Below are 21,180 nucleotides of genomic sequence, written 5' to 3' on the forward strand. Positions count from 1 at the left end.
TCTTCTAAAGTCGAAGCCAATCAAAGTTCATCTGAAAAATGACTCTGTCCAAGACTTAAATAAGAACACAGAAATTTCCAATATTTGCTCTGGAAATGTCAAAAATGAACGTGCTTAACTTAAAAATACAAAATCTAGCAAGTTTCATTTCATGTAAGTGCACCTCAAGCAATTATGACAGTCATATTGCAGCACATCTCTTTTACCCAGAAGTAGAACATGCTTCTCTTTAACTCTATTATCAGATAAAATACTGTGAAATTATACAAAGTATTAGCAGACCTAGAGTTGAAAAGAAGAAGTCAAAAACAAAAATAAAACTGATAAGGAACAAAACTGAGAGAACAAGAGGAACACAACTGGGGTGTTTTGCGGTGTAAAAAGGGAGGAGCTTTTAAACTCATCCGTAGCACCATGAAGTGGATGTTATCAGAGTAATATAGAACAAGCTGGTGAATGAATGAGAGGAAGGACAGAAATTGTGGAAATATTTTAGATAATGAAAGAAGTTTTCGGAATACTATGATGGCTGATCTATTCCTGGTACAGCATCTCACTGTGGAAAATACCACTGCGCCTCAATCGGAAATGTTCAGAAATGTCTCCAATGAACCTTTGGGAGGAGAAAGACAAGACTACAGCCTAAAGACAAGAGGAAGCCAGTGTGCCCAAAATAAATTATCTTCAATTTCTCTTGAACTCATTTTCATACAGTCAATGATTGATGTGAAAGAATGATTTAGACATTCAAGTTGTACCTGTCTAGCTGGCCATGTCTTTAGTGTAAATATACACACACGCAAGCTAAAACACAAACACTGGTGTGCAGCAGTGTTTCCTGTGCACTGCGTAGCTACTAAATCTAGAGCACAACCACAGGAAATATATCTTGCACTCATTTGTACTGAGTTAACAGTCTGAATTGAATGTGACGAGATAAAAAGACTGGGTACAGCAAAAGAAAGACACTAAAAAGAGACATGACTTTTTTTATAATGGCACACACAAAAAGATACAGTGCGACCAATATTTTAACACAACATACTAGAATAAAATAGAATAAAATAAAAAGATAAAACAAAATAAATCTATAAATAAAATAGAAAATGGAAATTAAAAAAAAGTAAAAAAAAATGCCTGTTAACAGTAAATGTCGTATAGTCATATATAGTTCAGTCGTGCATCTATTTTAGCTCCTAACAGCAATCTATCACAAAACATACATAAATCCTAAAATTAAATCTATTGTCCTTCCACCATTTGGTTTTTCAGTTTTGAAACACCTGCACTTGAAACACTAGTAGAAAGTTTGTTCGTCTTACTGATCATTCATGTGATGTACTGGCTTGAACTTGGTGATATTTCTGCAAATAATTAGCCTGGGTTTCCCCAGCCTGGACACCACACTCTCAGAAAAAAAGGTACAAAAGCTGTCACTGGGGCTGTACCTTTTCAAAAAGTACACTTTTGTATCCAAAGGCTACATATTGGTACCTTAGTGGTACATATTAGCACCTAAAATGTACATATTAGCACCTGAAATGTACAGTTTAGCTCATGAAATGGACATATTAGCACCTACAATGTACATATTATCACCTAAAATGTGTATATTACCACCTAAAATGGACATATTAGCTCATGAAATGTACAAATTAGCACCTAAAATGTACATATTAGCACCTGAAATGTACAGTTTAGCTCATGAAATGGACATATTAGCACCTACAATGTACATATTATCACCTAAAATGTGTATATTACCACCTAAAATGGACATATTAGCTCATGAAATGTACAAATTAGCACCTAAAATGTACATATTAGCACCTGAAATGTACAGTTTAGCTCATGAAATGGACATATTAGCACCTACAATGTACATATTATCACCTAAAATGTGTATATTACCACCTAAAATGGACATATTAGCTCATGAAATGTACAAATTAGCACCTAAAATGTACATATTAGCACCTGAAATGTACAGTTTAGCTCATGAAATGGACATATTAGCACCTACAATGTACATATTATCACCTAAAATGTGTATATTACCACCTAAAATGGACATATTATCTCATGAAATGTACATATTAGCACCTAAAATGTACATATTAGCACCTATAATGTACATATAAACACCTAAAAGGGACATTTTATCTCATTAAATGAACATATTAGCACCTAAAATGTACATATTAGCACCTAAAATGTACATATTATCACATTAAATGTACATATTAGCACCTCAAATGTACATATTAGCACCTAAAATGGACAAAAGTGTACCTTTTGAAAAGGTACAGCCCCAGTGACAGCTTTTGTACCTTTTTTTTCTGAGAGTGCATGAACCAAATTTTTGCCTGAGATAGGGAACCAATCACAGAACGGGGAGGGAGCAGCAAGACGATGACGACGTAAATGCGACACACCGAAGCAGTTCATTTATATCTATGGACCCATCATGGCAGGGGACGCGAAGTTACCTTTTTGATACAGCCTAATGTTTGACATTAAACATATCGGCTCAACTGATTTGAAATAAAATAAAAACGGACGAAACACGCTTTAATCATCTCTAAATTTTACAATTTGCAGTATGAGGTTATCTATTGCTAAATTATGGCTCATTATAGACTAGCTAACCACAAAGCTAGCTAATGCCACTATCATCAGTGGAAGACCGCTAACGTTAACATTAATGAGCTTGGAAACCACAATGAACTTTTTCTGCCTAAATAAAGTAAATATTACTGTATTTATAACTTAGCATATCTCTAGTTACAGTCTCTGCATTGTAAAATGTAAGTTATACTTCCGAGGAGTGAACATTTAGACATAGAGAAAAAGTATCAAACGTATCTTGTGCAGAAAAGTTAGCTTTTCTTTCACACGTGTGTGAAATCCAACAATATTTAATAAAAAAAAAATATCGATATATCGATATATCAGAATATCGGATTTTAAAACCCAAAAATATTTGTATCGGCCTTCAAAATCCTTTATCGGTTGGGCTCTAGTTTTGTGTATACATAAATCTCCTAAATCTCTGACCCATCATCGTCTGTCGCTCTACATACGTCATCTGGTATCATTGAACCGATTGGCTATGAGCTACGTACAGGGGCATTTGATAGATATTCATAGCATCCAATAATACGGCTCTGGGCATTTGTAAACCACGCCTCAATTCAAATACGAGAAAATGAACATGTGGTTTCCAGGCCACGTCTCATTCTCAATGATATGTAGTCTTGCGTTCACCAGGCTAGCAAATGATAAGGAAGAGAAATGTCTCTCTAAGCTTGTCTTTTGGTACCCTAAACAATAACGGTAGGGTAGGCAATTACGGAGAGGCAAGCAATAGCAACCTAGCTTTGAAAGCACAAGATCCAACCCTTCCTTCAGATCCAAAGCCATGTCTCCTTCAAAACACAAAAGCAGTATAGGCTCATTGTTTTGGTTCAGGAACTGTAAAAGATGGCTGCTGTTTGTGACAGTCTGTCTACAACTCTGATTGACGGCGCGAGAAGGGTGCACAGACGTATGGAAATACATATGTTTGCAGGACATCAAATCATTGCATTCGGACCAAATCAAAATTTGTCCTGTGACTTCTACAGAAGATATACAGATATACATGTTTTAATATTTAGACCACCTTTATTATTGATTGCTATCAGGTATCAACCATCATAACAAAAAGTGTTTTTAAGCCTTTCTAACATAATCTATGTTGTCAATCTGTGAGCAAGTAATTTGTCTTCATCTAAACACCACTTTCCACAAGGACCAGGTTCCCAAACTGTTACATTAAGCCACAAAATCTGAAATGTAATGCTGACTAAACTCTTTCAATGTTATTACACACACATACAGTGAGGCACGAATGCACACACAAACACACATCAGCAGATACTGTAATTGCATCTGTGAATTTACAGTATCTCTCACTTCAGAATGACATTTAGCTGAGCTCGTGTTCAAAAAAAGCGTTGAGAATAAAGACTATACATATTATAATGTAGACGCAACCGCATTTACAGTCGATAAAAGATATGCCCTGCGCTTCTAAAATGAAAAGGACTGCAGTGTGATAGTCAATGATATAATAACAGATGCGTATGTTTAAGCAGAATGCTCTTAATGAAGAGTAAAAGCACTAATGGCTCTTCCCAGCAGAGAGCCATACTCACTATTGGGCGGAGTCATTGAGCTGGTACTCGCGGGCACGGCTGAAGCACTCCTGGATGCCTGAGTCAGACCACAGGCGGATCATGGCGGACAGCAGCTCGGGAGAGTAGGGCTCGGTATCCTCCATACGGCTCACAACATCACAGACCATCTTAGCATCAGCCTGTCAGAAAAAAAAACACACAGGAGAGACTTACAAACACAAGAACACTAAGTCACAAATTGTGCTCTGAATTGTAATAAAAGTCTGAGAATTAATTATGATATGATCTCTTCTCATCACAATTTCAAAGCCCTATTCAGAGTTGTTTACAATGACAAAGGACATTAATTTTGCAATTTTCCAGTGACATGCGCAACCATGACCGTTGGTGATGAGACAAAGTCAAGCAGAGTTCAACGTTATGCAAATAAGCAGTGACGCGACGTGGGAACGCCAACTAGCACTGAGAATAATGACCTGCAGCTATTTTTTTCCACTGCCAGTGTGATTGTGGATTTACCGTGTCAACAATTGGCTATTTTTATTCCTTCCAAAGAAGTTTAGCAGAAACATGAGGCAAAGTTGATGCTAGAGTAAAACTTTCTATCTGGCTTTCCAATAAACATGGTTGTTTGCTCACAAACTGGAGGTTTATATTTAAAACATCCTGGAAACTTTTTTTTTCATATATGCCATTTGATTCAAGGTGTGTTTTATGAAAACAAGTATGATATACACTCACCTAAAGGATGATTACCATACTAATACTGTGTTTGACCCCCTTTCGCCTTCAGAACTGCCTTAATTCTACGTGGCATTGATTCAACAAGGTGCTGAAAGCATTATTTAGAAATGTTGGCCCATATTGATAGGATATCATCTTGCAGTTGATGGAGATTTGTGGGATGCACATCCAGGGAACGACACTCCCATTCCACCACATCCCAAAGATGCTCTATTGGGTTGAGATCTGGTGACTGTGGGGGCCATTTTAGTACAGTGAACTCATTGTCATGTTCAAGAAACCAATTTGAAATGATTTGAGCTTTGTGACATGATGCATTATCCCACTGGAAGTAGCCATCAGATGATGGGTCCATGGTGGCCATAAATGGATGGACATGATCAGAAACAATGCTCAGGTAGGCCATGGCATTTAAACAAGAAAACATCCCCCACACCATTACACCACCACCACCAGCCTGCACAGTGGTAACAAGGCATGATGGATCCATGTTCTCATTCTGTTTACGCCAAATTCTGACTACCATCTGAATGTCTCAACAGAAATCGAGACTCATCAGACCAGGCAACATTTTTCCAGTCTTCAACTGTCCAATTTTGGTGAGCTCTTGTAAATTGTAGCCTCTTTTTCCTATTTGTAGTGGAGATGAGTGGTACCCAGTGGGGTCTTCTGCTGTTGTAGCCCATCCCTGTTGTGGCTTCACAAATGCTTTGCTGCATACCTCGGTTGTAACGAGTGGTTGTTTCAGTCAAAGTTGCTCTTCTATCAGCTTGAATCAGTCGGCCCATTCTCAACAAGGCATTTTCGCCCACAGGACTGCCGCATACTGGATGTTTTTCCCTTTTCACACCATTCTTTGTAATCCTTAGAAATGGTTGTGCATTAAAAATCCCAGTAACTGAGCAGATTGTGAAATACTCAGACACAAACAACCATGCCACGCTCAAATAAAATTGCTAAAATCACATTTCTTTCCCATTCTGACAAAAGGTGTCCCTTATAATCCTTTAGGTGAGTGTATAATGAAAAACATTATCATGTTTTTTGTTGTTTTTTTACTGGCACATTCTTTTTCCTGCACTAAATGTTTTATAAAGCCCTGTCCATAAGCTGGCTCTTGCTTAAAAAAAAAACCCTTTAGTCAGTTATTTTTGCATAACAACTTTAGGTTAAACAAACTTGTGCAAGGGCACAATGAGAGAGCATAACGGAAGGAAACAGATAACAGAATCAGCGAATATTCAAGCACCATCAACGGAAAGTAACATTGGATGTGCAGTTCCTCATTTACGTATAGTTGTTCTGTATGAAAGAGAAGACCTTTAAGGGCTAGAAGGAGCAACTCAAAGCAGATCTTTAATGATGCTGACAGTGCTGAGAATTTTACTGCATGCAAACCCACCAACCTGAGCCAAAAGCACAAACTGTGACTCAGGTCCTGATCACTAATCACCCTTTCTGCAATGATCAGCCCTTATTATACAGAGAAATCGGATGCTGATATGGCTCACAACACACACTAATATATATACATATATGGGTCTCAACTTTATTGCAACCTTGCCTACAATTCCTGTGTAGACTACATGCCACAAGCTGATTGGTTGCTGTTGCATCTGAAGCCAATGAGCTTGCAGCTCACAATTTAAATAGTGGGTAAGCATTTTGCAGCATGCTTTCAAAGTTCCTCTGAAACCATCCACCACCACCAACTCCAGCTATATAGATTTACTATGGGTACTTTATATTATATATATATATATATATATATATATATATATATATATATAAAGTTTTATATTTATATATTATATAGACATTGCATGACCTCCTGTTTCTCTTTCATTTTCCCTCCCTCTTCCTCTCACTTATGAAATCACTCCCTTTCTTTTAAAAAGCTCGACAGCAGCAACAACTTCTGAAAGGAACGTTTAGTTTCTTTTAAAGACATCACAATCGAGCGTACTACTCGAAGGGGCTGGGTTCCGCCATCCCGCAAATTCACAACAGAGATGCAACTACGGAAGCCAAAAGAGGAGAGCGTGAGAAATGGACTGGACGAGTGGTGTGAAAAGAAAAGACCCATGTTAAATAGAGAGAGGAAGAGAAGATGGGGGTCAGTTCAAGAAGGCTGGTCTTGCACCCTCTCCATTATCTGCGGTGAGAAAGAGTAAAGCGGTCACACACTAAAAGGAGCGAGATGGGGGGCCTGGGAATGAAAACGAAGGGGGAAAAAACAAAGCATGATGTCGCTAATTAATCCACAATTAATGCAAATGCTATTTTTTCTACTGTGAAGATGCAGACATGCAAAAATGGATGCATCTTCCGTATGACTTGTCAATAGGGACAGATATTGCATCTCCATGGTGATTCAGCGGGGGCAGCATCAGCAGCAGGAGGCCGTATGATTGGCTGAGGGATCCTCCCTTTCCTTCTCCCCCAGTGAGTGTGACCTTTCAGAGCAAGTCCTCTGAACTCAGCATGACTAAACCTTCTTGAGCCCTTATAACTCACACACATCACACTCTAACCGCAATAAATCATAAAAGATGCTTCTATCATACATTTGTTTTACAAATTAAAAATGAATGAAATAATATTAGCAGAAGACAATGTACTGTTAATGGTTCAAATCAGTCTAATAGTCTATAAGTAGTTGAGCTTTACAACACAACGTGAACCAGAGGATTACCTCAACAACCCCTTCCGGGGAATTATGGGACGTCAAACTGCCGTCCAGAGGCTCTTTGAGCCTTTATAGTGGCAGATGCCTTGGTCCCAGGGCATTTTTTTCATTTTGATTGAAAAAAACTGGAAGAATAAACCCAAAAAGCTGACAGGATTCAACAGGCATGCACCTGTTTCCGGTCTCTCAGTGCATCTATCTTGCAGGTGGGTCTGTCTCTAATGTCACGACATTGGTCACGCCTCTCATTCTTCATTCTCTCTTAGTTTTTTGGGGGGGAAGGTACACGACACCGAAGGACCATGTGATTCCTGAGTGATTGCCTATTGAATTTAGATCAGGCTCATAGAGACACATAATAGCTATTCATTATGACTAAAGAGAATGGACCATCAGCATTCATTTATTAGAGGAAACAGCGCGAGGAGAGAACTCAACGCACTGTAGATTTGAATCGCAGATCAGTCAGTAGCCCGGCGTCACGGACAGTATCCTTACAGACACCCTGACCCCGCACCTGGTGAAAATACAATTATTGTAAGAGTGACGCAAGTAGGCACAGTGAACACACACATACTGTACAATAGAACTGTCATTTTACAGAAAATGCTGGATTCCTCAGAGTATCATTAGGCTTTTTCACTTCTCATGTTGAGCGCTGAGGGTGTCGCTGGTTGACACAACATGATGGTGTCTGTGTCTCGTACTGTTATGGCAACACTGGCTAGGGTATATGCAACTATCTTATGATATGTTAGACATCGCAATACATGTCACGATTAATTATGTGGCATTTTATTTGGAACACAGCGTGTCCACGAGACAGACGGATATATAACTGGGAAATGCTTCAGTTTTTCCACTTATTTAGATGACGGAAGCGTATGAAGTACAATGAAGTTCAACTGCAATATGTGTTCTAGTGATAGTTTGCGGTAACACTTTATTTCGATAGTCCACTTTAGACATTCTTCTAACTATAAGTAACTTTTCAACTGCATGTCAACTAACTGTCATTAGAGTATTAGTAGACTGTCTGCTTAATATCTGCAAACACTTTATTTTGTTGGTCCCCCAACAGACATTCAACTGACTATAAGTAACTTGGCGACTACAAGTAAACTTATTCTCCTAACCCAAAGCCTAACACCTAACCATAACCTAACAGTCTACTGACAGTTTACTATAATAAACTAATACGAGAGTTAGTTGACACGTAGTTGAAAAGTTACTTATAATTAGTAGAACGTCTATAAGTGACTATCGAAATAAAGTGCAACTTAGTTTGCTTCTAATCTTGCCATAGACATACTGTATACACTAGACCTCACCTTGGGGTTCTAAGCATGCGTCAAAACCGCCGCCATCTTGGAACAGGGGTCTTGTCATAGGAAGTAGCTAGGTAACGCTGCTATCTCTGCTTTTACTTCGAATTCATTGATGGTGGTGGACTTTTGTGCAGCGTATGATGTTCACGGATGAAATCTGAACTAGGAAGAATGTTTTTTAAAAAATAAATAAAAAACATTTTCTTTCTGTAATCAATGATAAATACATGTCTGACCGTTGGAACAAACCAAAAAAACAAGAAAAATCGCATTCATGATGATTTATGGTGATTTTATTTCCGTTAGACCTGTGTCTACTACATTGACGCTGATGCATTAAAGTGGAGGGGCTCCCCTGTTTCAAGATGGCGGCTCTATTGACGCATTCGTTCCAATGAACTGCCGTAGCCAAGGTGAGGTCTAGTGTGTATGTCTATGCTAATCTTGCAATGAGCAGGAGAGTAACATACAGTCCCTTATCAAACCAAACGGCTGTGGTCTAATAATATATCACTGACAATGAAACTTTCCCTTTCAAACTAGTACAGATGCTCCGTTTTGCTGAAGATGTATAGACCCTGCTCAAGTACTTTATCAAAATCCATGACATAACTCCCTAGATACAAATAGTCTGTTCAAGGTTTCAACCACTGGACTTCTAAAAGGCTGAGAGATCATGAAAGAACAGATTGTTGGTGCATTTCAACACAGACATGACCGAAAGAGGTGCTGTGAGTGGGTGAGTTGCTAATTAGTCCATTCGTTTCCACCATATCTGTGAATATGGACCTTCAGAATCGTGCCAAAATGAATCTAAAAGAGAGCCAGAAGAGACATGTCATACTTTGTTATTCACTAGTGTCCGCTGTTAAGACATCGGAGAACCTCTCGGTTTCCTAATCCTTGTTATGATTTGAGCGTTAACAAGAAGTTTCAAATAAATTATAACTTTTTCTAAATTCATTTCCATAGCATTTCCTGTAAGAAATAAGGGAAATGCTACTAGCTGCACTTCCTTTAGTAGCCATTGCTGTTAATAGCACAGAGGTGTGAAAGCTAGAAAAAGTCAAGCATGGAGGCAAAGGCCATGTCCACACTAACACGTTTTCGTTTGAAAACGTTTTTTTCTCTCTCCAATTTGGCCTGAGACGCCGTTTTAAGTCAACAAAAACGTATCGTTTGGAAAACGCTCTCCAAAGTGGATAAATTTGAAAACGCCGTTTTCGCGTTGCAGTGTGGACAGCGAAACCGGAGGTATTTCAAAACTATGACGTAAGTTTAGTCATGTGATCCATGTAGTACCAATAGATATTCATGTTTATCGGTATTGTGCCTGTTATGTGTTACTCATTTTTACACTATTGCTAAAATATGTACTAATATACTAAATATACTACTATTATTATGGCAACTCGGAAGAATACGCAGTGGTCAATCGAGGAGGTGCAGACTTTTCTTTGTTTGGTTGCCGAAGAGAGGATACTATGGCAGCGACGAGGAACGAAAGGCGTCGCTATGACGACCGGGTACTATTTGTGGCGGTACTGTCTCCAATGGAAAACGGAGCGAAAAGCGAGCCGAGTTGAGGCGAGCCGAGCTGGTAATGGTAATGGAAAAGCGCCATTATTTTAAGTGTTTTTATTTACAAAAATTGAATGCAATGCAAGTCGCTTTAGATAAGCGAAGAAATTTGAATCGAAACAATGTGATCATAATCAGCTGGTATTTAAAACAGAGTGAGAAAAAAACATAACTAAAATTTAGAGACAAATCCATTATTTCATTCAATTGTTGTTGAGCTGTCTCTCTATGGAAGAGAGGGAATGGCCATGACAAGAAATTTGATGTAGATGAATGATGCTGCGTGTTTCACAGAATGGCACGCTATGCAGTGATGACCATTCATCTCCTGCCTTTATCATCTTAAGACAGTCAGATATCATGTTTCAACAAGACGCAGATCTGCATTATTAAGAAGCTGCTGGGTTCATCTGGTTCACACACAATGACTAAGTTGCATCAGCAGAGACTGTCGTAACGAACATTGGCATTAAAAAACAAGGGACAGGACCATGTTTCTCACATAGGTGAGGCATGCTGAGGCCTGCACTGACTAATACTATAGTCCTCTAGGTCTAGGAGACTGAATACGACACCAGAAGGATGACAAATCACTGACTCATTAAGATTATATGATTTGATCTGATGTACAAGAGGTACGCTGTTACTAACAAGCATTCCACTGCAGATCTACAATTCAAACATTTTTCTTTTAATTTGTCGACCCTTGTGAAAAAGAATGACCTTTTAGCATATTTCTATGCAATTACGTCAATTTTAGAGTATTTTTTTTTTTTGAAGTAGGATTTAAAGGGATAAAAATCTGTCATCATTTGCTCAACCTTGTGTTGTTCCAAACATGCATGAATTAATTCTTCTGCTGAACACGAAAGAAGAAATATTGAATATATGGGTCACCAAACAGTTGATGGACCACATTGAATGAACAAAATATGACAAAAGTCAATGGGACCCAGCCGTTTGGTTACTGACATTCTTCAAAATGTTTTAATTTTTGAAATAGGACACAACTACAGTGTAAAAAAAATATTCTCATGATTTGTAATCACAAGATTTTTTGTTTGTCAAATCAAGTTAAATAATCTATGTGGTTCAGATAACATAATATTTTGAGTTTCTGATGATTAAATCAATCTCCTTCATTGTATTAACTCAATTTTTCCATTTCAATGAACTTAAAATTTTAAAGCAAAAAGGTTACTTCATTTTTTAAGTTAAACCAACAATATTTTTTACAGTGTACTTCTGTTGTCTTCGAAATATGGTTAAAGTGTACTGTCAAATGCATTTATGGTAAACTAAAATATACTTTAATGTAATTTCTATTGTAAGTTGTATTAATGTATAGACCTTATGCACCAGAGAAACGTGGGCGCCGTCATCTTTAGAATATTGTCTTTGAACTTCCGGTTTTGCGGTCGCTCTGTTTATTTCTATGGCATCGCTGTCGAGGAGTAATTAGCTGGTGAAGTGGATTTACTTATTGTAGAGTTAACAAAAGTTATGATGAGCATTGTAATGTTTATCATAAGCATTGTAAAGCAGATGTCGACCGGGAATCTTTTTACGAGCAGTTCATTCATACCTACGAAAATACAGACCGGAAGTCAAAAGACAAGGAGCACAGCACTGAAAAGAGGCGGGGCTACATAAGGTCTATATAATATATCAAATAACACTACAGTTAAAATTACAATCAGGCACTTTACATGTGCTTTAGTATAATAGCCACATCAAAATAAGTACTTGTTTAAAGCATGACATATAAGCAACTTAAGCTTTTTGAAGGATGCAATGAACACTAAGAAAAGGTAAATCGAAGTAGACAGATGAGATGACAGAATCTATTGATTGTAGATCTATTGATTAAAAAAAAGAGTTCAGTCAAAGTAAACGTAATATTTTACCTAAAATTTGCCTGTGCTTTTCATTTTTTTGCGTATTAGCTTAGCAGAATGCTAACATTCAATTCTACTGAAATCAATTGCTAGTTGCTATTTGTGTAATGTATAGACAATGTTCTAAATAGAAAACTTCAAATCAGTGATTTATGAGGTTTTACAACAAGTCAATATGGTTCCTTAGAAGACAGCTTCCTATGTAGGTGATAGGCAGCTCACTAGGTTTTGGAACAGAGCTCCAGATTATAGGCATACTATATTACACAAATTATACATTGTGAATTATGTAATATGCTTGTGCTGAACATGATGTGTGTGGGAACTTGGATCAAAAACATCTAAATCTTGCTAATTAAATGTGCAGGATATTTCCCACAATTCCAGAGCAGCCTCGTCAATACAGAGCTGCCAAGGGGAAAAGAAATAGAATTGCAATACAAACTGTATCCTTTTGATGGTCATATACATTACAAGGATTTAGCCATCAAAGAGTGTTTCGTACAATTTGAGCAGAGCAAGGCGAGTATTCGCTAACAGAAAACTGTCTTTCTTTGGTCAAGCTTAGCACTTGAGATAATAGACGCAAGATTAAACAGCAAAAGAAAGATCACATCTTTGGTTTTCATTCTACGCTACTCTCCTCATTATCATGATTATGCCCCCTCCTATCTCAGTTCATCAGTCTTAACATCTTTTAACTCTCTTTCTCTTCACAATTGTCATGTCACACTCAGAAGAAAGCAGTCCGGGTGAGAATCGAGGCAACACAGAACTCGACTCAATCCGTCCCGTGATTATCATCTCTCCTCTTCTTTTCATAGGTCCCCTCCCTCTTGCTCCACTCCTCCGCATCATGTGACAGTCATCTCCTGTTACTATGGTTACTGGGCCTTTCTTGGGGAATGTGATTGCAGATTTGCTGTTCTCTCTTTCGTTTTCTCTTTATCTCACCCTCCTCTCCCTCTTTCTCACTCTATCTCCTCTATTTGCCTCCCATGGCAGCTGTTACATTATTTACTTGATAAAATATGTATAGGTTATTCTGCTCTCCTGCTAAAGGCTACAGTTGTGGCCAAAACACAGGAGGTCCTCAAGCCCAGAGTGGAGACCACACCTCTGTCGATCGACTCACCAACACGGATGCCCGTCACTGGAGAGGCCACACCCACCTGCCACTGTGACCAATTGAAAGCTTTCTCTCTTACCACTTCAAAATCATTTACATCTGTCATTCTCACAACATGTAGTTATTGAAGAAGGAAATCGAAGCTCCTTAAAGGGCACATATCATGCAAAATCCACATTTTGTTGTACATTTGGAGTGTTTATAAGTACAGAAAAGATGAAATTATTCTCTTCAGGTGCTTCGTTTATATCTTTATATTCTGTTTTGGTCATATTTTTCAACCTGTTCAGATTTTTCTGTTCTCTATTACGTTTTTTGAACAATTACGTCAAAGTATTTGCAGCGGAACAGACGAATAAGGACTACCGGTCCAACACTTCGAGCAATCCGCCATTATTATTTCTTGCTTTGGTTTTGTAGTCCAAGCTCAATGATGCAGAAGTTACGAGAGGGCTAGTCAAAATGTTCGGTTGTTGGATGTAGTGACCTGAAGTATACAGAAGGGTTTGCCGACGGACTTCGTCTGAATGAGGGGTAAATTCCTTCTACCATTTAGCTGCTGTGTTTTCTGATGCTTTCTAAACGCAAGTTATCATATTATTATCAATGCAGATTTTTAGTGGTAAGATCAGACCGCAGTCATTTATCTTGTCAGTGTGCTTGTTTTAACAAGAGAAATAGTCGACTTTCATTAATAACACAACATAGTTAACTTACATACCACTGCATCCATATGAAGACGTTGTTCTGCAGGTTCGTCGTCGTCTTTTTCAAGGCTTGATGGACAAGTCTTCCATTGTTGACATTTTGTTAACGTGTGAATAAAAATGTTCTTTAAGCTATAGTAATCGTATATCTCTTATCAAACTACAATAATGGCCGAACGCAGGGAGATGAACCGACCGTGAACTCAGCGACCTGGAGAGCGGGTGGGGTATGACGCATCTCCTTTTTATTTAAAGGGGCCGCTTTGAAACGGGTCGCTCAAAGACGCACATCAGAAAAGGGGCCTGTGGAGCTATAATAATGAGGAATTCAGACCCAAGCATTGCAGTTATGCTTTATATAGAGCACAAATGTATGATTTATAAGTAAAAATGAATGATTTAAAAGCATGATATGTACCCTTTAAGCAATACGTCCATTTTAAGATCAATTTTCTCTTTTCTAGAATCCACAAACCTCTAATCCATCTCTGTGACTGGCTGATGTCTGTCTGCTGAGAATGAAAGGCTATTGGACTTTTTCGTACAATCTCAATACTGAAAAAAAAATATCTTTCTACTATATCAGTAATACTGATTACCAATTGCGGTCACTGGACTCTCACCAAAAAGTATGCTAATTATAACTTAAACGGTAATTTCACACAACAATTTTAATTGTTATCATTGTTGTAATAATTATATTGCTAATTATTTTCTCTGCTTTTTTATTTCGGTAGTGACCATTTACTTGAATAATTCTCTCTTTATAGAGACTGATCTCATGAAATTGCGTGTATATGACACGCCAATTCGTATTTCTTTTTTTGGCGTGCTATCAACACGCATAATCGCTTTTCAGCGTGTTTATGAACGCCGTTGACTTAACGATACATTACTGTATAAATATATGACCTATCCCAACCCCTACCCGTCACTGGGGTTAATACCATTTATGAGTCTTCCCCTACCATTTGCTTCGTTTCGCTCGGACATTTAACAGCGTGTACATACACGTGGAATCACTCGGACGTTAATGGCTTAGACATACACGCATAAACTTGACAGTGGCGTGTATGTTTACGCAAAAGTCATGATGTCATGTTGCTTTATGTATAGTGTACTTTATTTATATATATATATATATATATATATATATATATATATATATATATAAAGTAGTGTGTTCATAGAATATTGCTTTTTTGCTGAAGTACTGAAATGGATATTGATGGTTGTAAAACTCTGGTGTTCATATAAACTGCTGAAATTTTGCTTTCATGACATCCCTAGAGTAAAACCTTTAGCATGTCAGCCTGACCTGGTAATGTTCTCCCAGAAAATAAAACTGAGCGAAAGCTTTTGAAAGGAAAGGTGTGCTGTACCATTACTGAGACATCAGCATTGAAATATCTCATTCTCTTTCCCTGTCTCTCTTTCCCCTCTGCACCATCCGGGTTCTTCAGTGACTCAGAGAAAACAAGAAATTGACAAAAAGAAAACAAAAAAAAACAACAACTCTGGGTCAGACTGGCCCTGCTTTGCTCTGTGACCTAAACTCTTCCTGAAGTGGAGCACACCAACACTCTCATCCCACACTGGGGAATTCTCTGTAGGGATTTATGGAGGAATAATTACATTCACATTAATAATTACATTCTAAACCCTACCCCCCACCTACCATCAGAAGCACTTATTTGATTAATGTCAGGTTGGAGAAAAATGGATTAGTTATGAAAGGGAAAAAAAAATGTCTGGTTAAAGAAATAGTTCCCCACACAATTTTTATTTTCTCATAAAGGGTCCAAAAAAATAACATCAAAGAGGTTCATTCGACTCATGTGCTGTAATTTAAGTCATCGTTGACTGATAGTCTTCCTCTCTTTTCAATGAACCGGTTGATACTGTTTGCAATGAATGATCTATTCTGGAATCAGACTAATCATAGGAATTAATCCTCAAATATTCGTTTAGAAATCAGAGTGTTGCTCATGAATCAAGAGTCCACATTCTCAGCAGTTGACTCACAATGGATCTTGAGTTCAGAACAGCTTGCTAAAAGATAAAATAGGACTTGTGACTTGTACAATGACATGTATTTTAGTCAGGGTCTCACACAGAGCTAGAGTATCATACGGTTTGAGGAGATTTACTGTATGGCGCACCATTGTATCACTTTTATAGTGTTCTTTTATTACATTAAGGTTCATTGTTCCATATTTGAAAGTCACATTGGTTAATTTTGTGTTGAACTAACCCTTTGCTTATGTTTTCAAGCGCTTCCTCTGCTGATTTTCACACTCTCTCGCTCATCCACAGAGATACTGACACAGACAAGACAGATCTCTCTTTCTCTCTCTCTCTCCACAGGCCTGCAGGTTTGTGTGGAGTCTGCTGAGGCCTGGCATTTATTAAAGTGTGCTGTTCGCTCCTCTCTGCTGCATACCTGATCTGCCACCACTGCAGGCCTCTTTCAACTATATTTATATTTAGCTGCAAGCCAAAAAAAAAAAAAAAGCCATCATGCTATGAAATACCATGCTTTTAACACCATAAAGTTTCCTTTATCCCACCAGTGCCCCGATCAACACACAGCTGCGATTGACTGTACAACTAGATTTGACAAAAAATCGGAGGTATATTATTCCAGACTGCTATAGAAAGAGGAGCAAATGGATCGCTGCAATTCACAGAAACAACTGGACTCCAGTCAGCGAAAGGTGGATTTGCAGTTATCATTTGGTGTCAATATGCTGAATTTAGGTGTAAAACCATACACATATATTTTGCATTGTTATATATATTAACAACACATCAATTAAACATTTATCATTCCATATTCTGCATTATTGGATGTTTTTTTTAACAAACACCAACCAAAAAAAAAAACTATAAAGTTTTAGGGCTGGATGATATGATGATGTATATAGGCTAACACTGATATAAGTGATCACCCGGATTTAGACCTACCTATATAAAGCGTTCACAGGCAAATTTGCTTTATGTTTAGGTCTATATTGCTTTTATTTCCCCGGTGTCGAAATCAGGCAAACATAAACATCAGGCAACACGATTCCTGGTTGCATGTCAATATCCAAGGATCACTGGATCTTTAGTAAGTTGTAAGGAACACTATATTGAGTCCAAAAATTAGTTTAAATTGATAAAATTGTTTGTTTTAGTCGCATTTTCGCAGTTTCCCCTATTAAATCCAGTCACGCAGCAGATCTTTTGGGGTTGTTCAGGCGGGAAAGTGACATCAATGCATTCCCTCTATTTGTGAGTAAATATGTCAGATTTAGGGGCCATTTACATGCCTCTATATTAACATTTTCAAACATTCTATGTGTTTTGGCCATTCATTTACACAATAGTGCCATTTTTGGGGGCCTGAAATTGCAAACGTTCACAGTTATCGTCTCTGTTTAAATGTGAATTTGTGAAAACAAGTGACGTCATACGTATGCGAATTACGTTTTCAGTCTAGGCGAGTGTATTGTTTCTATAAAGTTGACTTTGTACGCAAAACCTTAAAGGAAAATCGTTTTGTTGCCGTGTAAACGTACCCTCAGTTTTCAAAATTTGACAGGTCTAGCCACATGTCATCTATACGGGCCAAGATCAGGCTTCAAGTTCAGGTCCCAGAGTAGACCTTTGACTCCTAAATCCCTTTTGCCAGAATGTATAACAGCCAACAAGATGCTGAAATCACCTGAAACGGAGTCTGCGAATAACGACAAAATAAGGCGTCAGGGTCCAGGCTGCAGTCAGAGCTGTATTGGCTTAGTAATTAGGCTGAGCTCAAGGTGCTCACACTGGAGGAAAAGTAAAGAAGACTGACTAAAGGTGAAGAGAGGTTGAAAAATATTAGAGCCAGACCGATATATCGGCAGACCGATATTATCGGCCGATATTAGGCATTTTCCAAACTATCGGTATCGGCAGTTATAATGGCCGATAAATTAATATTTCAAAAATAAAATAAAAACGGACGAAACACGCTTGAACCATGTCATGAGTGTTGGAGTTGTATAGTTTGTCCACCAGAGGGCACTCTACACCGTTCCTGTTGGCAACACTCGTTGAGTTGGTCACGATACATACATTCCTTGAATAACAATTAAAAGAACATCCCCATCAGTTCTCTTAACTCAAATAAGCATGACAAAATTTGTGACTAATCATCTCCAGTTTAAAAAAATAAATAAATAAATAAAATATCGGCCGATATATCGGAATATCGGATTTAAAAAAAAAACAAAAGATTTGTATCGGTATCGGCCTAACAAATATACATAGCATATCACCACCCTAAAGAATCCCTGAGGGTCGGCATGAGACAAGGGAGCAGTGCCACTGTGTGCCTCATTAGCTACGACCTCACTGGGTCATTACAGTGGGTTGTGCTAATTGTGGGTGGAATCTCTATAGGCTGACCTCAGCTTTGTAAAGGGCACTTGGGTGTGTTTTGAGAATTTGGAGGTGTAATGCCAATTACACAGATGTACTGAAGGATCTTCAGGCTTTTGCATCAAGTAGCTTTTGGTTTGGTTTTTTTCTTAACATGGATTAGATTACCATCCTTCAACAAAAACAAGTAAATAAGCAGCATTATTCATCACAGACATGATGCAAGATTATATTTCTTTATCAGAATCATTAAAATAAATGTGCAAGAGATAAAAAGAGTGTAAAAAAAGAAAAGGAGAGGCACAAGAAAGAAAATTAGTGGCATAAAGGAAGCCCATAAATGGAGGCTAAAATAGCACATGTGCAAACCTAGTCTTCCATTCCAAGTGGTCAATGAGCCACGTCTCTACGGCAACCGGCAGTTTCCAAGCAGCGCAACACAGCTTATGGAAAAATGAATGAAAATCTGACCACTGAGATAGAAAGTCCATGAAAAAAAGAGTACAGAAAGCACATCCTGTATGTTCCTGCCCATATTTAAAAAGGCAAACCGCAAAAAAAAAAATTAAAAGATGAAAATGACAGACAATAATAAATCACATTTACACCCACAAGAGTGTGCACAAACAGACATGCGATCATCAGTTGAACAAGAGCCCGTTGTTTGACGGGAGGACTAAATATAAATGTAGCCCGACTGATTTCATTAGTTTGATAATGATAAGACTCATTAAGATAAGGGTTGTTGAATTAGATTATCGTACTGTCACACATTGTGGTGCTACTGTAAGGATGCTAACACTGCTAGCTATAAATAACCAAGCAGCACTCCATGTAACACTTTACTGACAAGTATGAGTTGGGCAGACAAAAACACATATAAACACAACAGCATATGCCTTTTATATTAACGTCAGGTTTAAAAGGTTTATATTTGCTTTTATTTGGCATATGCATGCTGCAAAAAAAGAGATGCAAGGAGAAAACTACATTAAATGAGAGGGGTATATATTATTCGAATATGAAAAGACTTTTATTTTGAAAGGTTGCTGGACCAAGGAGGGAAAAATCTAACAATAACCATTTCCCATTAACCATAAATGTCACTTGCCCGGCCTGTGCAGGATTCCCTGGAGGTAAACGATATGAAATCTGCCATATTTCCTCATGATTGCTCGGTTGTTTTAAAATATATTCGTACACATTTTTCACCCACCCAGGATTATCAGGGGTACTGAGGCCATCGCATCAATCTGTTTATTAATCTTTGATTTATAGTACACTTGTACAGTACACTGCATTCTCATTCATGCGCCGGTAAATTCTGCATTACATTCTGGAGAAGTTGAGAAGTGATTAGAGTGGTTTATGTTTGACATTTACAGTGTGGTCACTGGCTAATTTGTAAATTAAATACACAAAATTACAGCAAATTCAGATTATCTGTGGCCTTATTGTTTTCCATTCAATCTGCATGGTGACTAGATTAAGATATTTAGGATTAAGTCTCTTTTTTTTCACTCTTTGGGTGTGACCGTTATTAATCTGTCTGACGTGGTTAGATGGGTGATTTTAAATTCCCCTGACTGCCTTAGGGATTACACCAAATGCGAGCGGTGCGGCGTGACAAAAAGCTAATAGAACCCATTATAATCAGTCATGCTGTCTACACTGGATGTGGCGCAGCGCAACAACAAATTCCCGACAGTAAACTGATGCCCTGTTTTGTTTCTGACATAATCCTAGCACTCGCGCTACTTTTCACACAGAGAGCAAACGGATTTGCAAAGGTTGCCTTGTCGCGTTTAGCGTGGACATCTTCAAGGTCGCATCCAATGTAGACACTCATTTCTCAGTTCCCATCTCATTTTCTTTGCTAACATTTTAACGTTTGAGGATTGTCCAGTTGCAGTTTTTGTCTGTCTAATTTTTTATTTCAATAAAGTGATTGCTTCTATCACTATGTAATGTTGTGTATATCTTAAAGTAGATTAAATGTAGGTAAATAATTATGGGGGGGGGGGGGGGGGGACGTATTTATGAAATCAAAATGACGCAAACTGAATCTCTGTACAAATAATTTATTTTTACATATACACACACACACACACACACACACAGTAGTGGCCAGATGTCCGGCCAAGGAAAATTTATATCTTCACCCTTTATTAAAATTGTACTGAAATTTGTTCAAGATTTTGTAAGCATATTGCATAGTTATGCTTGGAGTCAATTGTTTTATTTGTGATAACGCAATGAAACATGCTAAAATGCGTGGGTATAATTTTTGGCCAGGCTGACGTACAAATCAATTATGAACACGTTTGCAAAAACAATGAGAATCAACAAAATATTAATAACTGGTTATGTAGTAATGTATACTTTTTCCTGTGAGGTTTTTGTTTTTCTATGCATTTTCTATGCAAAAAAAATCCCTATAGCTGTAGTTTGTTGTCCTTCCCTCATATTTAACATATTTAAATAATATAAAATATTTTCCTCATATTTTGAGGATT

At 37.8% G+C, this 21,180-nt stretch overlaps 1 protein-coding gene across 3 annotated transcripts in view; it reads right to left on the reverse strand.

Moving 5' to 3' along the window:
- Window positions 1–21,180, reverse strand: part of gnao1a (guanine nucleotide binding protein (G protein), alpha activating activity polypeptide O, a) — a 103,610-nt gene that overhangs the window by 27,458 nt on the left and 54,972 nt on the right. For all 3 annotated transcript variants that reach the window (XM_039684007.2, XM_039684009.2, XM_039684008.2), the window contains exon 4: window positions 4,200–4,360. In XM_039684007.2, the coding sequence (XP_039539941.1) occupies window positions 4,200–4,360 (161 nt within the window). The remainder of the gene's footprint in view (window positions 1–4,199; window positions 4,361–21,180) is intronic.

Source organism: Pimephales promelas, chromosome 10, assembly GCF_988280905.1.
Source record: "Pimephales promelas chromosome 10, fPimPro1.hap1.1, whole genome shotgun sequence".
NCBI lineage: Eukaryota > Metazoa > Chordata > Actinopteri > Cypriniformes > Leuciscidae > Pimephales > Pimephales promelas.